General features: G+C 49.2%; 1 protein-coding gene across 1 annotated transcript; it reads left to right on the top strand.

The window, feature by feature from the left end:
- The first annotated feature begins 1081 nt into the window (after positions 1-1081).
- Positions 1082-14698, top strand: SIRPB2 (signal regulatory protein beta 2). The gene is made up of 5 exons (XM_047854648.1): positions 1082-1277; positions 8444-8809; positions 9997-10338; positions 10866-10934; positions 12197-14698. Exons 1-5 carry the CDS (start codon positions 1082-1084, stop codon positions 12325-12327), a joined length of 1104 nt encoding a protein of 367 aa, XP_047710604.1. The 3' UTR covers positions 12328-14698.
- Positions 14699-14969: the final 271 nt, after the last annotated feature.

Below are 14969 nucleotides of genomic sequence, written 5' to 3'. Positions count from 1 at the left end.
TTACAGAAAATTAAGATGCCACAAAAGCAAAAAAAATTTTTTTTTAATTTAACGTTTATTTATTTTTGAGACAGAGAGAGACAGAGCATGAACGGGGGAGGGTCAGAGAGAGAGGGAGACACAGAATCCGAAACAGGCTCCAGGCTCTGAGCAGTCAGCACAGAACCCGACGTGGGGCTCGAACTCACGGACCGCGAGATCGTGACCTGAGCCGAAGTCGGACGCTTAACCGACTGAGCCACCCAGGCGCCCCCAAAAGCAAATTTTTATATGATCCAGCTGTGTTACCGTTGGACCCCAGGAAATGGAGGTTTCAAGAGTTGCCCCCAGTTATGCGTTTAGGAACGGGATCTGTGCCCTCCCCTCACTGCCAAAAGGAGGCCTCCACGGGGCTTGCTTTATGACAAATCCTTCTTCCTAAGCAAACGCCACCTCCTCTGTTTCCTGCACATCGTGAACAATGATGGTTGGTACGTTCAGCATTTACATCGTGCTGAGCCTTCGCCCACGTATCTTGTAATCCCTGCAATACCTTTCTTTTTTTTTTTTTTAATTTTTTTAACGTTTATTTATTTTTGAGACAGAGACAGAGCATGAACGGGGGAGGATCAGAGAGAGAGGGAGACACAGAATCGGAAACAGGCTCCAGGCTCTGAGCGGTCAGCACAGAGCCCGACGCGGGGCTCGAACTCACGGACCGTGAGATCATGACCTGAGCCGAAGTCGGCCGCTTAACCGACTGAGCCACCCAGGCGCCCCCCTGCAATACCTTTCTGAGGAGGGGACTGCTACCGTCCTCATTTTGCAGATGAAGAAACAAAGGCTCCGAGGTGGCAGGTGTGCGTGAAAGGTCACGCAGCCAGGAAGAGGCAGACCCAGGACTTGACCCCACGTCTGGCTGACTCGGGACACACTAGGCATGCTCATCTTCCTGCCAGGGTGCCCAGGACAGGGCCTGTGGCAAAAGGGGTCATGAAGGTTTTGACAGAGTGATTACAGGAACACTCGCTGCCCAGACACGGAACCCGGAAACCCCTCCAAACAGCTCCTTCCTCTTGCACCAGCAGCCTCGTCTTGCCATATGAAAACACTTCCCCAAGTAGCCTTGGCCCCAAGGAATGCCCCGTTTCAGGCTCAGACACCCACCGGATTGCAGAACGACAGCCAGTCTTGGGAGCCACTGGAGGCACATGCGCCCCTCGCGATGACCACCCCGACCCAGCCGGCCTACTCGCCTCCTTGCTCCTGGCTGCTGATGCTGTCCCTTGTCCTCTTGGGTGAGTGGGACCCCGGACATGATAGGACCCACCCCTGGCTGGTCCCAGAGAGGAGCCCCAGGTGCTCTGGCAGGCCTGGAGGGGCTCGAGCCCACCAAGAGGGAATGGGAGCGGGTAGCCGAGAACTTTCTTGATCCCAGTGTCCCAAGAAGCAGAACTTTTTCGGGAGGCAGCGCAGTGAAGTTAAGCCCCCAGGCTCTGGGATCTTGCAAGCTGGGCTCTGCTCAGATACCCGCGTGCTCGTGTCACAGGCCACTTCACTCTCCTCTTCAGCGAATAGGGCTGCTAACGGGGTGCTGTGCGTATTAAATACAAAAATGGTGAGGCTCACAGCCCAGGATCAGGGGCATAATCTGTGGGGCCTATGTCGTGCAAAACGTAAACGCGGTTTCAGAAAGTGGTAAGAACTTTAAGACAGCAACAGCAGAGCATTATCGCAAGCACGGGGCCCTTCTAAGCACAGGGCCCTGTGTGACCATACAAATCAACCACCCACGAGCCAGCGCCGGCTCAGCCTGAGAAAACTGGGCTCAAACCTCACCACTGACTTCTCTCTGAGCTTCCGTTTCCCCCTCGGTAAAATGGGGCTAATCGCGGGGACCCACCTCATGACTTTGGAAGATTCGACAAGACAACACCTGTTGGTACCTGGAACGGTGTAAAGATTTACATAAAGATTTTCTTACCCATGTCTACTGTAAGTCAGGATCAGGCCGATTTAACTCCTGAGTCTTGGGGCTCCTGGGTCCAGCTTAGCCTCTGAGCCCAGAACCCTCTGACCCAGCAGGCAAGAGACTCGGCTTTCACCTCCTGTCCATCTGGACCCCTGCCCCAGCCCCTGCTAAGACCCAGCCCCTGCTTGGGTCCTCCAAGATGGTCACTCCTGGAGAGGCCCTGGTGGGAACCAGATCTGAGACCAGACTCGGCTGCTCTTTCGCTCCCCAGCTGTGATTTGGGGCACCACTTCCCTTCTCTGAGCTGGTTTCCCTGATCGTAAAAAGTGAACTGTAGCTCCTAGTTGCTCACTCCACAAATAATTCTGAGTGCCCACTACGTGTTAGGCACTCGGCTAGGAGGTCATATGTCTAAACTACTCAGGATCAAATAGGTTTTGAAAAATGGGGTTTTGTACCAGGCCTCCAGAGGAGAACCCACCATCAGGGATCGTGAAGGATAGGGCCTGCTGGTGGAAGACAGGCGGGAAGGGATCCCAGAGCTGTGGCCAAGGGGTGCCCAGCTCCGCGGACAAGGTACCCAGGACATTTTCCAGAGAGTGGGAAGGGGTGAGGGGCACAGGGCTTTCATTCATTGAGGTTTGATGGGCGTACAACAAATTGTACATATCTAACATGTACACTTCGGTAAGTTTTGGGGGCATTGGATATGCTTCACTCTTGTGAATTCATCACCAAAATCAATATAATGAACATATCCAACACTTTGAAAAGTTTCCTTGTGATTCATCCTTTCCATTCCTCCTCCTCCCGTGGCAACCCCTTATCCGCTTTCCATCGCTATAGATTCGTTTGCATTTTCTGAAACTTTATACAAGATCATGCAGTAGGTACCCCTTTTTTCCGGCTTCTTTTCCTCGGCATAATTATTTTGAGCTTCATTCATGTGGTTGCACATATCAATAGCTCACGTATGTCTTTTTATTTCTGTCCCCTGTGTGGATAAAGTACAGTTTGTTTCTCCATTCACTTGTTGGCAGACATTTTCTGCTTTGCCATTTGCGGCTGTCACAGATAGAGCATCTACAGACGTTCGTGTACAAGTCTTTGTGTGGACTTACGCTTTCATTGCTCTTGGGAAAATACTTGAGAACAATATGACCGTATCATATGATAGGTGTGTGTTTAACTTTTAAGACACTGCCATACTGTTTTCCAAGGAGGTTGTACCATTTTGCATTTTCATCTGCAGTGTATGAAGATGACATTGTCCTCTACATCCTTGCCAACACTTGGTATGATCAACCTGTCTCATTTTAGTCATTCTCACAGGTGCGTAGGAACATCTCATTGTGGTTTTAATGTTCACGTCCCTAATATATAATGGTGCTAAACATTTTTCACGTGCATCCTGTATCCTGTCTGGTAAAGTGTCTGTTCAACTCCCATTTTTCGATTGGTTTTCCTTTATTGAGTTTTGAGAGCTCTTTATATATTCTGGTTACAAACTTTTTATCAGATAGATACTTCACAAAGATTTCCTCCTACTCTGTGGCTTTTTCATTCTTTCGCAAGTGCCTTTTGAACAGCAAGAGTTCTTAGTTTTCATAAAGTCTAATTTATTAAGTGGTTCTCTTATGGATCATGATTTTGGTGTTGTATCTACATGTGTGGCACAATTCACTAACAAAACCATCTGGGCTTGGAGTTTTCTTTGTGGGAAAGTCTTTAATACAAATTAAACGTTTGCAATAGATAGTAGGGCTATTTAGGTAATTTATTTCTTCTTGAGGTAGTCTTGGTAGTTGGTGGTTTTCAAGGAATTTGTCCCTTTGTCAAATACATGCAGCCATGACCTTTCCACAGCATCCCCTTATTGTCCTTTAATATCTGTAAACTCTGTACTTGTGTCACCTCCCTAGTTTTTTGATTTTAGTAATTTGAGTCTCTCTCTCTCTCTCTCTCTCTCTCTCTCTCTCTCTCTCTCTTACTCTTCAGTATGGCTACAGGTTTATCAATTATAATGATCTTCTCAAAGATTTCACTCATACTGATTTTTCTCTACTGGTTTTTGTTTTTTACTTTATTGATTTCACTCAGGTCTTTGTGGTTTCCTCTCTCCTACTTCCTTTGGGCTTAATTTGCTCTTATTTTCCTTGTTTCTTAAGGTAGAAACTAAGGTCATTCATTTAAGTCCTTCCTTCTTTCCTAATCTAGTCATCTAATTCAATAAATATCCTCCTCTGCTTTAGCAGAATCCTACAAATTTTAATATTGTGTTTTTATTTTCATTCAGATCAAATTGCTTTCTAATTTCCCTTCTGTTTGTCTTTAACTCGTGTGTTATCGGAAAGTGTGTTATTCGGCTTGTGAATATCTGGGAGTTTCCTAGGCCTCTGTCTGTTATTGATTCTAATTTAATTCCATTGTGTCAAAGAAGACGCTTGAATTCTTTTAAACTTGTTGAGACTATTTTATGACTCAGAATATGCTCTCTCTTGGTAACAGTTCTCCGTGCACTGGAAAAGAACTATATATCCTCCTATTTGGGGGACAGAGTGTTCTATAAATATCAATTAGGCTGTTAGTTGTTAGTGCTGTATTCTTTTTGATTTTCTGCCTACGTGTTCTATTAATCATGAAAAGGAGGATATTGAAATCTCAGAGCATAACTGTGGATTTGTCTGTTTCTCCTTGCCATTCTATTGGGTTTTGCTTCATACACTTTTAAGTTCTGTTATCTGGTGCACATAATATTTGGGATTTGTATGTCTTCTTGATTTATTTGAAGCTTATTCATTTTGAGAGAGAGATCGAGCGAGCATACATGAGCAGGGGAGGGACAGAGAGAGAGGGAGACAGAGGACCCCAAGCAGGCAGCCCCCCTCGACCCCTACTGTCAGTGCAGAGCCCAGTCCAGGGCCCAATCCCATGAATCAAACTGAACCATGACTTGAGCCGAGATTGAATGCTTAACCAACTGATCCACCTAAGTGCCCCTATCTTCTTGATTAATTTGCTCCTTTACCATTATGAAGTGGCATTCTTTATTCCTGGACATATTCTTTGCTCTGAAATCTACTTTATCTGATATTAACATAGCCACTCCAGCTTCCGTTTGATTAGTGTTATATGCTCTACCTTTTTCTATCATTTTCCTTTTAACATATGTGCAGCTTTAATATTTAAAGTGCATTTCTTGTAGGCAACAGATAGCCTACAAGACCTTACTTTTTATCCAAGCCGACAATCTCTAATTTTTACATAGGGTATTTAGACCTTTTACCTTCAAGGTGACTTTTTATAGGATTAGGTGTAGGTCTTATCACCTTCCTATTTGTCCTGTCGGTTCTTTGTTCCCTTTTTTCTCTTTTTCTGTCTTGTTCCAGTTGTTGAATATTTTTATAACGCTATCTTATCTCCTTTATTGGCTTATTAGCTATTACTCTTTATTTTGTCATTTAGTGGTTGCTTTAAGGTTTAGAAGTTTCAAATTTTCCAAGATGGAAAAAAAGGGGGGTCATGGGCTCTCCCACCCCAATACTTTCTCTCTTCTATTTGATCCTAACTGATTCATAAGAATAATAGAATTTCCCTGTGTTCCTAGGATCCCACTGGGAGTATATTTTTATTTTGAGAAAGAAATGAGCATCAGTTTACAAGTTCTATAGTTTCCTGTGAATACTGAAGAGTCCACTGGACTTTCCCCCTTAAGTGTGCAATTCACACCATCTACCTTTCAGTGACAGCATACCATTTCCCATACCGTATAAGAGACTTACAAAGTATACTAGGGTTTCCCTCCTCCCAGCCTTTGTTGTGTTGCTGTCAGAACTTCACTCAGACATGTGTTACTTGTTTGTTACTTGTTTTTATCATTTCCGGGCCTGGCTTTTCGGAATCGCTAGGTGGGACCACAACACTTCTCTCTGAGTACCGTCCTCTCTTCTGTCTGTTCTACCCATTGCTCTGTCAAACATGAGGTTTTCCGGTTTGGCGGGTGGGGAAAGGCAATATTTCAGCCCTGTGCTGAGCGGATGGGCACCGTTCAGTGCCTGCGAGCGAGGAAACCACCTGAGAGGCCAGGGAACAAACCACCAGAAAGGATTAGAGAGAACAGATCTGACTGCCTCCCCTCATGGTGTTTGAAGGTGGGTGTTGCTCAACATTTTGGAGCTAAGGACACCGAGGGCAAAAGCAATCCCTAGGATTGAACATGAGGTATCCCTTGGTCACAACTGTGAGGGAGTTCTTATAGAGGCTATTTTTTTTAATTTTTTTTTTAATGTTTGTTTTTATTTCTGAGACAGAGAGAGACAGATCGTGAACGGGGGAGGGTCAGAGAGAGAGGGAGACACAGAATCCGAAACAGGCTCCAGGCTCCGAGCGGTCAGCACAGAGCCCGACGAGGGGCTCAAACTCACAGACAGTGAGATCATGACCTGAGCCGAAGTCGGATGCTTAACCGACTGAGCCACCCAGGCGCCCCTAGAGGCTATTATTAGCACATGCCTAGCTGAGAACACACAGGAAAGGAATTTAGAATTCCACAACCCCTCCCCAGATCCTCTTAGAAGGAAACGTCTGCCTCACCTCCCTACTCCCTCGCCTCACTGACAACTGAGAAACACCATGCTATCCTGCAAACTTACATCTCGGAGCAAGACTGAGTCATTCACCAGGCCTGACGGTCACACACACCCAGGGAAACTTGGGACACAAAACTGATGACCCGCATGGAGCAGAACCTTAAGTCACCTGATCTGAGTCCAAATCCTGGCCATGACACTGGCTGTTTCTTCCCCTCTCTGACCATCAGATTTCTCAAAAATGGAGATGATAATAACACCTACCTCAGGGAGTTCTTGAGGGGAGCACCTGTTCATAACCCAGGTGCAAAAGAACTTGCATGGGAGGTCTCGGCCCCCTCTCTCCGTGCCCACTCCAAGGCCAAACTCAGCAGCTAGACCCCCAAAATAGATCCACTTCCCAAAGCACCAACAAGCATTGCAGCCTGGTAAAGAATTCACAAGAGACACCTGAAACTAATATAATATTATATATCAACTCCACTTGAAGTTTAAAAATGTTTTCAAAACGATAGAACTGCATATAGGACATAAAATTTCTGGTATTTACTGTGTGTAAATAATATCTCAATAAAGTAGTTTTTTAAAAAAAGAATTCGCAGGGGGGCACCTGGCTGGCTCAGTCCGTAAAGCATGTGACTCTTGATCTCAGGGTTGTAAGTTTGAGCCCCACATTGGGTATAGAGATTACTTTAAAAAATAACTAAAAGTCAAAAAGAATTCAGGGGGTGCCTGGGTGGCTCAGTCCGTTAAGCGTCTGACTTCAGCTCAGGTCATGATGTCACTGCTCGTGAGTTCGAGGCCCACATCGGGCTCTGTGCTGACAGCTGGGAACCTGGAGCCTGCTTCGGATTCTGTCTCCATTTCTCTGCCCTTCCCCTGCTCTCTCCCCCGCACCTCTCTCTCTCTCTAAAATATAAGACATTAAAAAAAAAAAAAAAGAATTCACAGGATGCCAGATGATGTTTACTTTGTGCGATACATTTGAGGGCTGAGAGCGGGGGCTCCAGAAACAGGTTGTCACATTCGTATTGGGTGACATATTAGTTTCGGGGGCCATGACACAGTGCCACAGACTGGCAGTTTAAACAACAGAAATGCATTATCTCACACTTCTGGAGGCTAGAAGCCTAGGCGAAGGTGTCAGCAAGGTTGATGACGTCTCCTGAGACCTCTCTCCTTGGCTGTCTTCTCTCCATGCCTTTAATTTCTTCTTCTAAGGATGCCAGTCATATTGAATTAGGGTCCACCCTCATGACCGCATGTTAACTTTGTAAAAAATTAAAAAATTTTTTTAAAAATATTTATTTATTTTTGAAAGAGAGAGAGAGAGTGGGAGAGGGGCAGAGAGAGGAGGAGACACAGAATCCGGAGCAGGCTCCAGGCTCCAAGCTGTCAGCACAGAGCCCGACGCGGGCCTCGAACTCACAAGCTGCGAGGTCATGACCTGAGCCGAAGTCGGAAGCTCAACCGACTGAGCCTGGGCCACCCAGGCGCCCCTCATGTTAACTTAATTGCCTCTTTAGAGACCTTGTCTCAGGATGCAGCCACATTCAGAGGTACTGGGGGTTAGGACTCTGACATATGAATTTAGCCGGGAAGACACCAGTCAGCCCATAAACTGTGATCCGGGGAAACTTACCTGGTCATCTGGGCTCTCAGCACTTCTGTGAAGACGGGAAGAATGCTGTCACCTATTATTTGCAAGTTCTCCATTATTTGTAAGTTCTGCTCTGCCTCTCCAGACAACCTCCTCATCTCTCACGCTTCCCTCCCCAATGACATCCGTCCGGCGTCCTGAGCAATTGTTGCTGGCCAGCTAATGACTAGGTTGTGGTAAGCTCACCTCTGAGGGCTCCAGGTCCTTCCGGCTCAGCACAAAGCCAGTCTTCCTCTGTTGCAGGAGCCTCTGGGCAGAGCGATGGGAGTGAGCGGCAGGTGTTGCAGCCCGAGGGCCCCCTGCTGGTGGTGGAAGGAGACACGCTGCTGCTGCGGTGTACCGTGGAAGGTTCCTGCACTGACGACAGGATTAAATGGGTCAAGGTGAGCGATGGGGACCAGCAGGAGATTTATAACTTCAAACACGGCTTCTTCCCGGGGGTGACGCCGGTGACCCAGCAGACCCTGGAGCCCCTTCATTGTGACTTTTCCATCTATATCCACAATGTCACCAGCAAGCATGCTGGAACGTACCACTGTGTGGGGCTTGATGACTTGAGTGAGAACCCAGAAAAGAAGCTGCAGGAGGGCACCTCAGTGTTTGTGAAGGGTGAGTATCAGGCTCTGTGGGTCTTAGGCGCTCAGCTCGGACCGGTCTCCCTGCGTCAGCTGCCTTCATCCATCCACACCCATACCGTCCACACAAAATCCCAGTTGGCGCACAACGCGAGGGTGTCTCACCCACACGTGCACAGGCATCCGGAGTGGTTCTGCTCCACGTGTCTTGTTCCAGGCCCGTGTCTTCTTGCAGCTGCGAAGAGTACACCTGGGTCGTGGAGATGGCAGAAGCAAAGAGGACAAGCCCCAGTGCCCCCAAGCGCGTTTCAAGTTTCTAATCACGTACCATCTGCTAACAGCCCATTGGCTAAAGCAAGTCATGCGCTCCAGGCAAAGTCAAGAGACCAGGATGCGTAGCCACCCACCACGAGGCAAGAGTAGGGATGCACCACCGTAGGGGAGTCCAGAACTAGGGCTGATAATTTAATCTACCACACTCCCCACGTAATCAGTCATGCTGTCTGTAAGCCCAGCAGTGGTGACCTGGGCACTCACATCCTGGGTCTGCCATTCAATAGGAGCGTGTTCTTTTTTTTTTTAAATGTCTTACTTATTTTCGAGAGAGAGAAAGAGAAAACGAGCAGGGATGGGGCAGAGAGAGAGAGACAGAATCCTAAGCAGGCTCCAGGCTCTGAGCTGTCAGCACAGCCCCCAACGTGGGGCTTGAACTCACAAACCGCGGGACCATGACCTGGGCTGAAGTCGGACTGAGCCACCCAGGCGCCCCACCCTGAGAACTGTTAACAGACAGAATATCTGTGTGTGGCAGTTGGAGGTGGGGGGAAGGGTTCATTGTAACTTGATGCAAGCATTTCGGGAAGGTTTCTCCGATTCCTCCCATGCCGTGACAGGTGCCCCCTCTTGGCCCTACAGTCCTCTGGCTTTCCAACCTCAAGGGGATTTTCTGGACCATTCCACCACCGGACTGAAAACTTCTTCCCAGCCGGACATTTGTATGTCTTGCTGAGCTGCATTTCCCCCAGTCGTAACCTCAGCACACAGCAGGTCCTGAGAACTTCTTTACTGAGTGAACCAACTTGAGCGTAATATGGAGATCCAGAGGGAGTAGCTGAGTAGGGAAATCAGGGCAGTGGGGAGGGAGGGAAGATATGAGGGAGGAAATGAGTGGACAATGGAGGAAGGCACAAAATGCAACAAGGACCCTCTCTTTGGCTTCAGGAGCCGGAGCCCCAGAGCCAAACCTCTGGATCCTGCAGCCCCAGGAGGTGGTGTTGGCAGCCACCGGAGACACTGTGTTCCTGAACTGCACAGTGCTTGGACATGGTCCCCCGGGCCCCATCAGGTGGTTTCGGGGAGCTGGTCTGAGCCGCGAGGCCATTTACAACTTTGAAGGCCTCTCCCACCCCAACGTGACAGCCGTCCGGGCCTCCAACAGCGATTTCAGCATCCTCCTGCAAGGCGTGTCCCCTGAGTACACAGGCACCTACTACTGTGTAAAGTTTTACAGGAAACCCAACAGACAATACCTGTCCGGACAGGGCACCAGGCTTCGAGTAAAAGGTGAGACAGGTGGTCTAGAAGGCACTGGGGGAGAGGGGCAGGGGGTCCACAAGGAAATTCCCAAATAGGCCAGCTCTTCTCAGCCTCCAGCTGTTACATAAGCCGTTCCCTCTGCCTGGAATGCTTTCTCCTTCTCTCTGGCGAACTCCTACACATCCTTCAAGGCCCAGCAGAAATAGCCCCTCCTCTGTGAAACATTCTGCTTCTCCCGGGCAGAGTTCATTTCTCCCCATTCTGGGCTCCTCAAAACTTTGGATAGACCATTAATGGTTTAACAGTATCTGTTGAGTGCCTGTTTACTGCTCTGCACTCTACTGGGTGCTGTAGATACTGCAGTGAATCAGACATTGTCCCCACCCCAGGGATGTTCAGACAGGTCTAACTAGTCCCTCATAGTCACAGGGTTTGACTTCTAGCCCCCATTCCAGGCACACTCCTCTCGATGACCCTAAGTCCTAGCACAGGGGCTCAGGAAGGGGCAAGCCAGAAAGAAAAGGGGAATGTGAGACTGTCTCTCTTTCTTACAGCAAAGCCCATCACCACTCCCCAAGAGAAAGAACTCACCAATGAACATATAGGCAGGACATATCCTTCAGGTGAGTGTACCTAGTCTTGGGAAGGTAACCAGTCCCCACAGGCAAGGCTTGGCCATGGGAAGGGAGCAGTCCTTGCTTTCTAGGGCTATGTGCCACCCAGAAAGTCCCCAGGACTTCATCTCAACATCAGAACCAGGAACTCAGAGAACCACGTTAAAGCTCAACCAAAGAGGGGCGCCTGGGTTGGCTCAGTCGGTTGAGCGTCTGACTTTGGCTCAGGTCATGATCTCACGGTTTGTGAGTTCGAGCCCCCCGTCGGGCGCTGTGCTGACAGCTCAGGGCCCGGAGCCTGCTTCGGATTCGGTGTCTCCTCCTCTCTCTGCCCCTCCCCTGCTCGTGCTCCGTCTCTCAATGATAAATAAACGTTAAAAATTAAAAAAAAAAAAAAAAAAGCTTGACCAAAGAAAGAACAGCTGACTGTTCAGTGGGCAGCCTTGCTTGGCAGGTAGTGAGCTCCCCATGATTCAGTGCAAGGAGACACTGTGAAACTGTACATAACAGTGCTGAAGATCATGGCTTTGTAGCCTCCTGGATTGAGTCCCTTTCTACCTGTGTGACTCCAGGAAGCTTGCCTCACTCCCCGAATTTCTGTTATCCTCCCCTGGGGACTAGGGGTGGAGAGGGGATAAGAGTCGGAGAGCGTACCCCATGAGGCTGGTGCGTAGACCCCATGAGATCACACGTGCCAAGCGCCCAGAACTGTGCATATCATATCACCTGTTAACGCTCAGGGGCACTTGGCAACAGGGTGGGGTTGAGGGTGAGACTTGGGGTAGCGGCACCAGATGCTCCCTGTCACTGAGCCCTGTTCCTGCCATTCACGGGAGCCAGATCACCTGGTCCCGTCACTTCTCTAACGTACGTGCCCCTGAGCAAATCATTTCCCGACTCTGGCTCTGCCTTTTCATCGGTACCAATGGCATTATTATCCTGCCTTGCAGCATACGTTTAAGGATTAAATTAGGCAATTAGGAAGTGCTTAGCCCAAGGTCTGGGGCAGAGGAGCTGAGCAGCCAGTAAATGAACAGTTTTCTATTATGATCAGAGGTCAGGGATGCTGTGAGGATGACTAAACACATGGGTAGGATATTGGGCAAAGCCTCTTTGGGCCCCGGACAGAGGGAGGGGAGGTCTTCGTGTAGAAAGAATGTGGCCCCAGAGGTTTACAGCAGCTGGGCCAGGCCTCCCCGTGGGGACACTGAGGTCTGGACTGTTGGGGGATCGCCCAGGGTCCTTCCTGAGCTCTCCTCTGTGTCCTCCAGGCCTCCTGTCTGTGCTCACACTTGTGGTCCTGGGGCTGAAGGCCATGACCTTGGCTGCACTCCTGCTGGCCTGGGCTGCCTGCCGGAGAAGGCAAGAAGACACCAAGACCCCAGACTCAGCAGAACTGTAATCTGTACGGGGCATGCAGCACGGGGCGTGGGGCGTGGGTGAGGGGGTCGACCTCAAAGTAGGTCCTCTGAGTCGAAGAGAGGTCAAGGCTCCCCAGCCACTTCACCGCCTCCAACCCCAGCCTCCAGATGCTCCCCAGGCTTCGTGCCGAACTCCAGGATCCCTACACCTGGCTTCCATTCACCTGGCGAAGTACCCCACTTGGCACTGACTGGGCTCCCTTCTGATGTGCTGTCCTCTCTCTTGACAGCCAGCTCAAGCCCTCCTTGTCCTTCAAGGCTTTGCCGGGCTCTCTTCTCAAGGCCCTTGTTCCTGCGGTAGTGCCCGCCCCCTTCCACCCCCTCTCCTCGTTTTCTCATCCTTCAAGATCCAACTCAGAGTCCTTTCCGGAAGATTTTCCTAAGCATCTCTAAGCTCACAGCCAGACTGCTCAGGCCTCTCCATTTACACCCTTCTCTCCTCATTTCCTGCCTTTTTTCCCTTCCTTCCTTCCTTCCTTCCTTCCTTCCTTCCTTCTTTCCTTCCTTCCTTCCTTCCTTCCTTCCCTTCCCTTCCCTTCCTTCCCTTCTTTTCTTTTCTTTTCTTTTCTTTTCTTTTCTTTTCCTTTCTTTCCTTGCCTTCTTTCCTTCCCTACTATGGCTGCTTGGGTGGCTGCAATAGTTAAATGCAGGCTCAGAAACTGTAACAAAACTCTTAAATAACAGTGGCTTAAGCCAGAAGAGAATCGGTTTCGCTAGTAATAACTGAGCACAAGCAGGCCAGGCAATAGGGGGACTCCCTTGTAGTGAGACCCGGGATTCCTCGATCTCTTTGCTACCAGGTCCATATCTCAGGCAGCAAGGCTAGGGAAGAAGGCAGCAAAGGGGCGTATGACCCTCCCCTTCAAAGGCACAGCTAGAAATTTGCCCACATCACCTCCAATTGGCTGGAATGTGGTCACATGGTCACACCTAGCCGCAAGGAAGGCTGGGAAATGTAGTCTTCATTCTGGCAGCAAGGTGCCCAGCAGCAATTTCTCACTAAAGGAACCAGAGGCTAAATGTCAATAGATAACCAGGGGCATAGAGGCAGCCTCAGGGGCATAGAGGCAGCCTCTTCCTTGCTCTGCGTGACACATGAGTTCAACTCCCAGCTGAAACAGCACCCCTCTGTAACACCCCCTCCCCTAGGATAGTATAATGAAGACAGTGGTCCTCAAGAAGAGGAGGGTTCCCCCCCACCACCAGGGTACCTTTGGCAATGTGTAGAGACACTTTTGGTTGTCACAACTCGGGGGTTGTCACAACTTGAGGGGTGTCACAACTGGCTATCACCCTCTAGTGAGTAGAGGTCAGGAATGCTGCTGAAGGCCCACGGCATCCCCCACAACATAGAGTTGTGTGGCCCAAAGCATCGGGAGTGCTGGGGCTGAGAAGCCCGATGTGGGGGAAAGTGCGACACGCCTGACTTCCCAGCCCGAACCTCCACTCCCTCCCTGTGTGCCCTTAGTGACTAACCAATCAGTAGCTTCACCCCTTGGACCCTCGTGGATAAGAACGTGGACAAGGATGGCAACGTGGACTTCTCCGCATTGTACGAAAACTAATTCGGTTCATTTACTAAGGGCTTCCCATGTGCTGTGTGCACTGTGTGCGTTCAGTATCTGTGAACCCCATTTTTGCTTTCCACGCGAATATCTACTAAGATCTACTCTGTGGGGCGGTGGATTCGTCTGGCCGTTTTTCATTATAAGCACAGAAAAAGAGCTTGAAAAACCTAAGCCAAAGGGGACATTAGTTTAGTCTGAGGACGGAATAAATCACTGAATCACCAGTCATCAGAATAATAACCCCCTACCAAAAGATAACCACGTCCTAATCTCTGGAACCCGGAACCTAATCTCTGGACCTCACATGGCAAAAAAGGACTTTGCCTCTGGAGTTAAAGATCTTGAGGTGGGGGTTTATTCTGGATTATCCAGGGGGGGGCTCTAAAGGCAATCACAAGTGCCCTGATGAGGGACAGATGGGGAGATTTGACACAGAGAAGGAGACAGCAACGTGACCACAGAGGCAGAGATGGGAGTGATGTGGCCACAAGGAAGGCCGGCAGCCACCAGAAGCTGGAAGAAGCCAGAATCACTTCTCCCCAGAGTCTCCAGAGGGAGCGGGCCCACGGACACCTTGATTCCTGCCCCATGTTACTGATCTCAGACTTCTGGCCTCCAGAACGACGAGAGGGTAAATTTCCATTATTGTAAAACCCCAGGTTTGTGGGACGCCTGGGTGACTCCGTCTGTTAAGCGTCCGTCTAACTCTTGGTTTCGGCTCAGGTCGTGATCTCACAGTTTGGGGGATCGATGGTGCTGACAGCACAGAGCCTGCTTGGGATTCTCTGTCTCTGTCTCTGTCTCTGTCTCTCTCTCTCTGTCTCTGCCTCTTCCCCCACTTGCACACACTCTCTCTCTCAAAATAAATAAATATTTAAAAATCTAATATAAATAAATTAATAAATAGATAAATAAAGCACCAGGTTTGTGGTCATTTGTGGTCTGCAGGCACAGAGCATCTGAAAGAACCACTCGGCCTCCCAAACCTCCTCGCCTCCCGAGGCCCTGCGGGATCTGGTCCCTGCAAACCACCCCCATCCCCAATCATCTCCCAC

This window comes from Prionailurus viverrinus, chromosome A3 (genome assembly GCF_022837055.1).
Source record: "Prionailurus viverrinus isolate Anna chromosome A3, UM_Priviv_1.0, whole genome shotgun sequence".
In the NCBI taxonomy this organism is placed as follows: Eukaryota; Metazoa; Chordata; class Mammalia; order Carnivora; family Felidae; genus Prionailurus; species Prionailurus viverrinus.
Note: the sequence above shows the minus strand (reverse complement) of the source record. Positions and strands in the feature narration are given on the sequence as shown.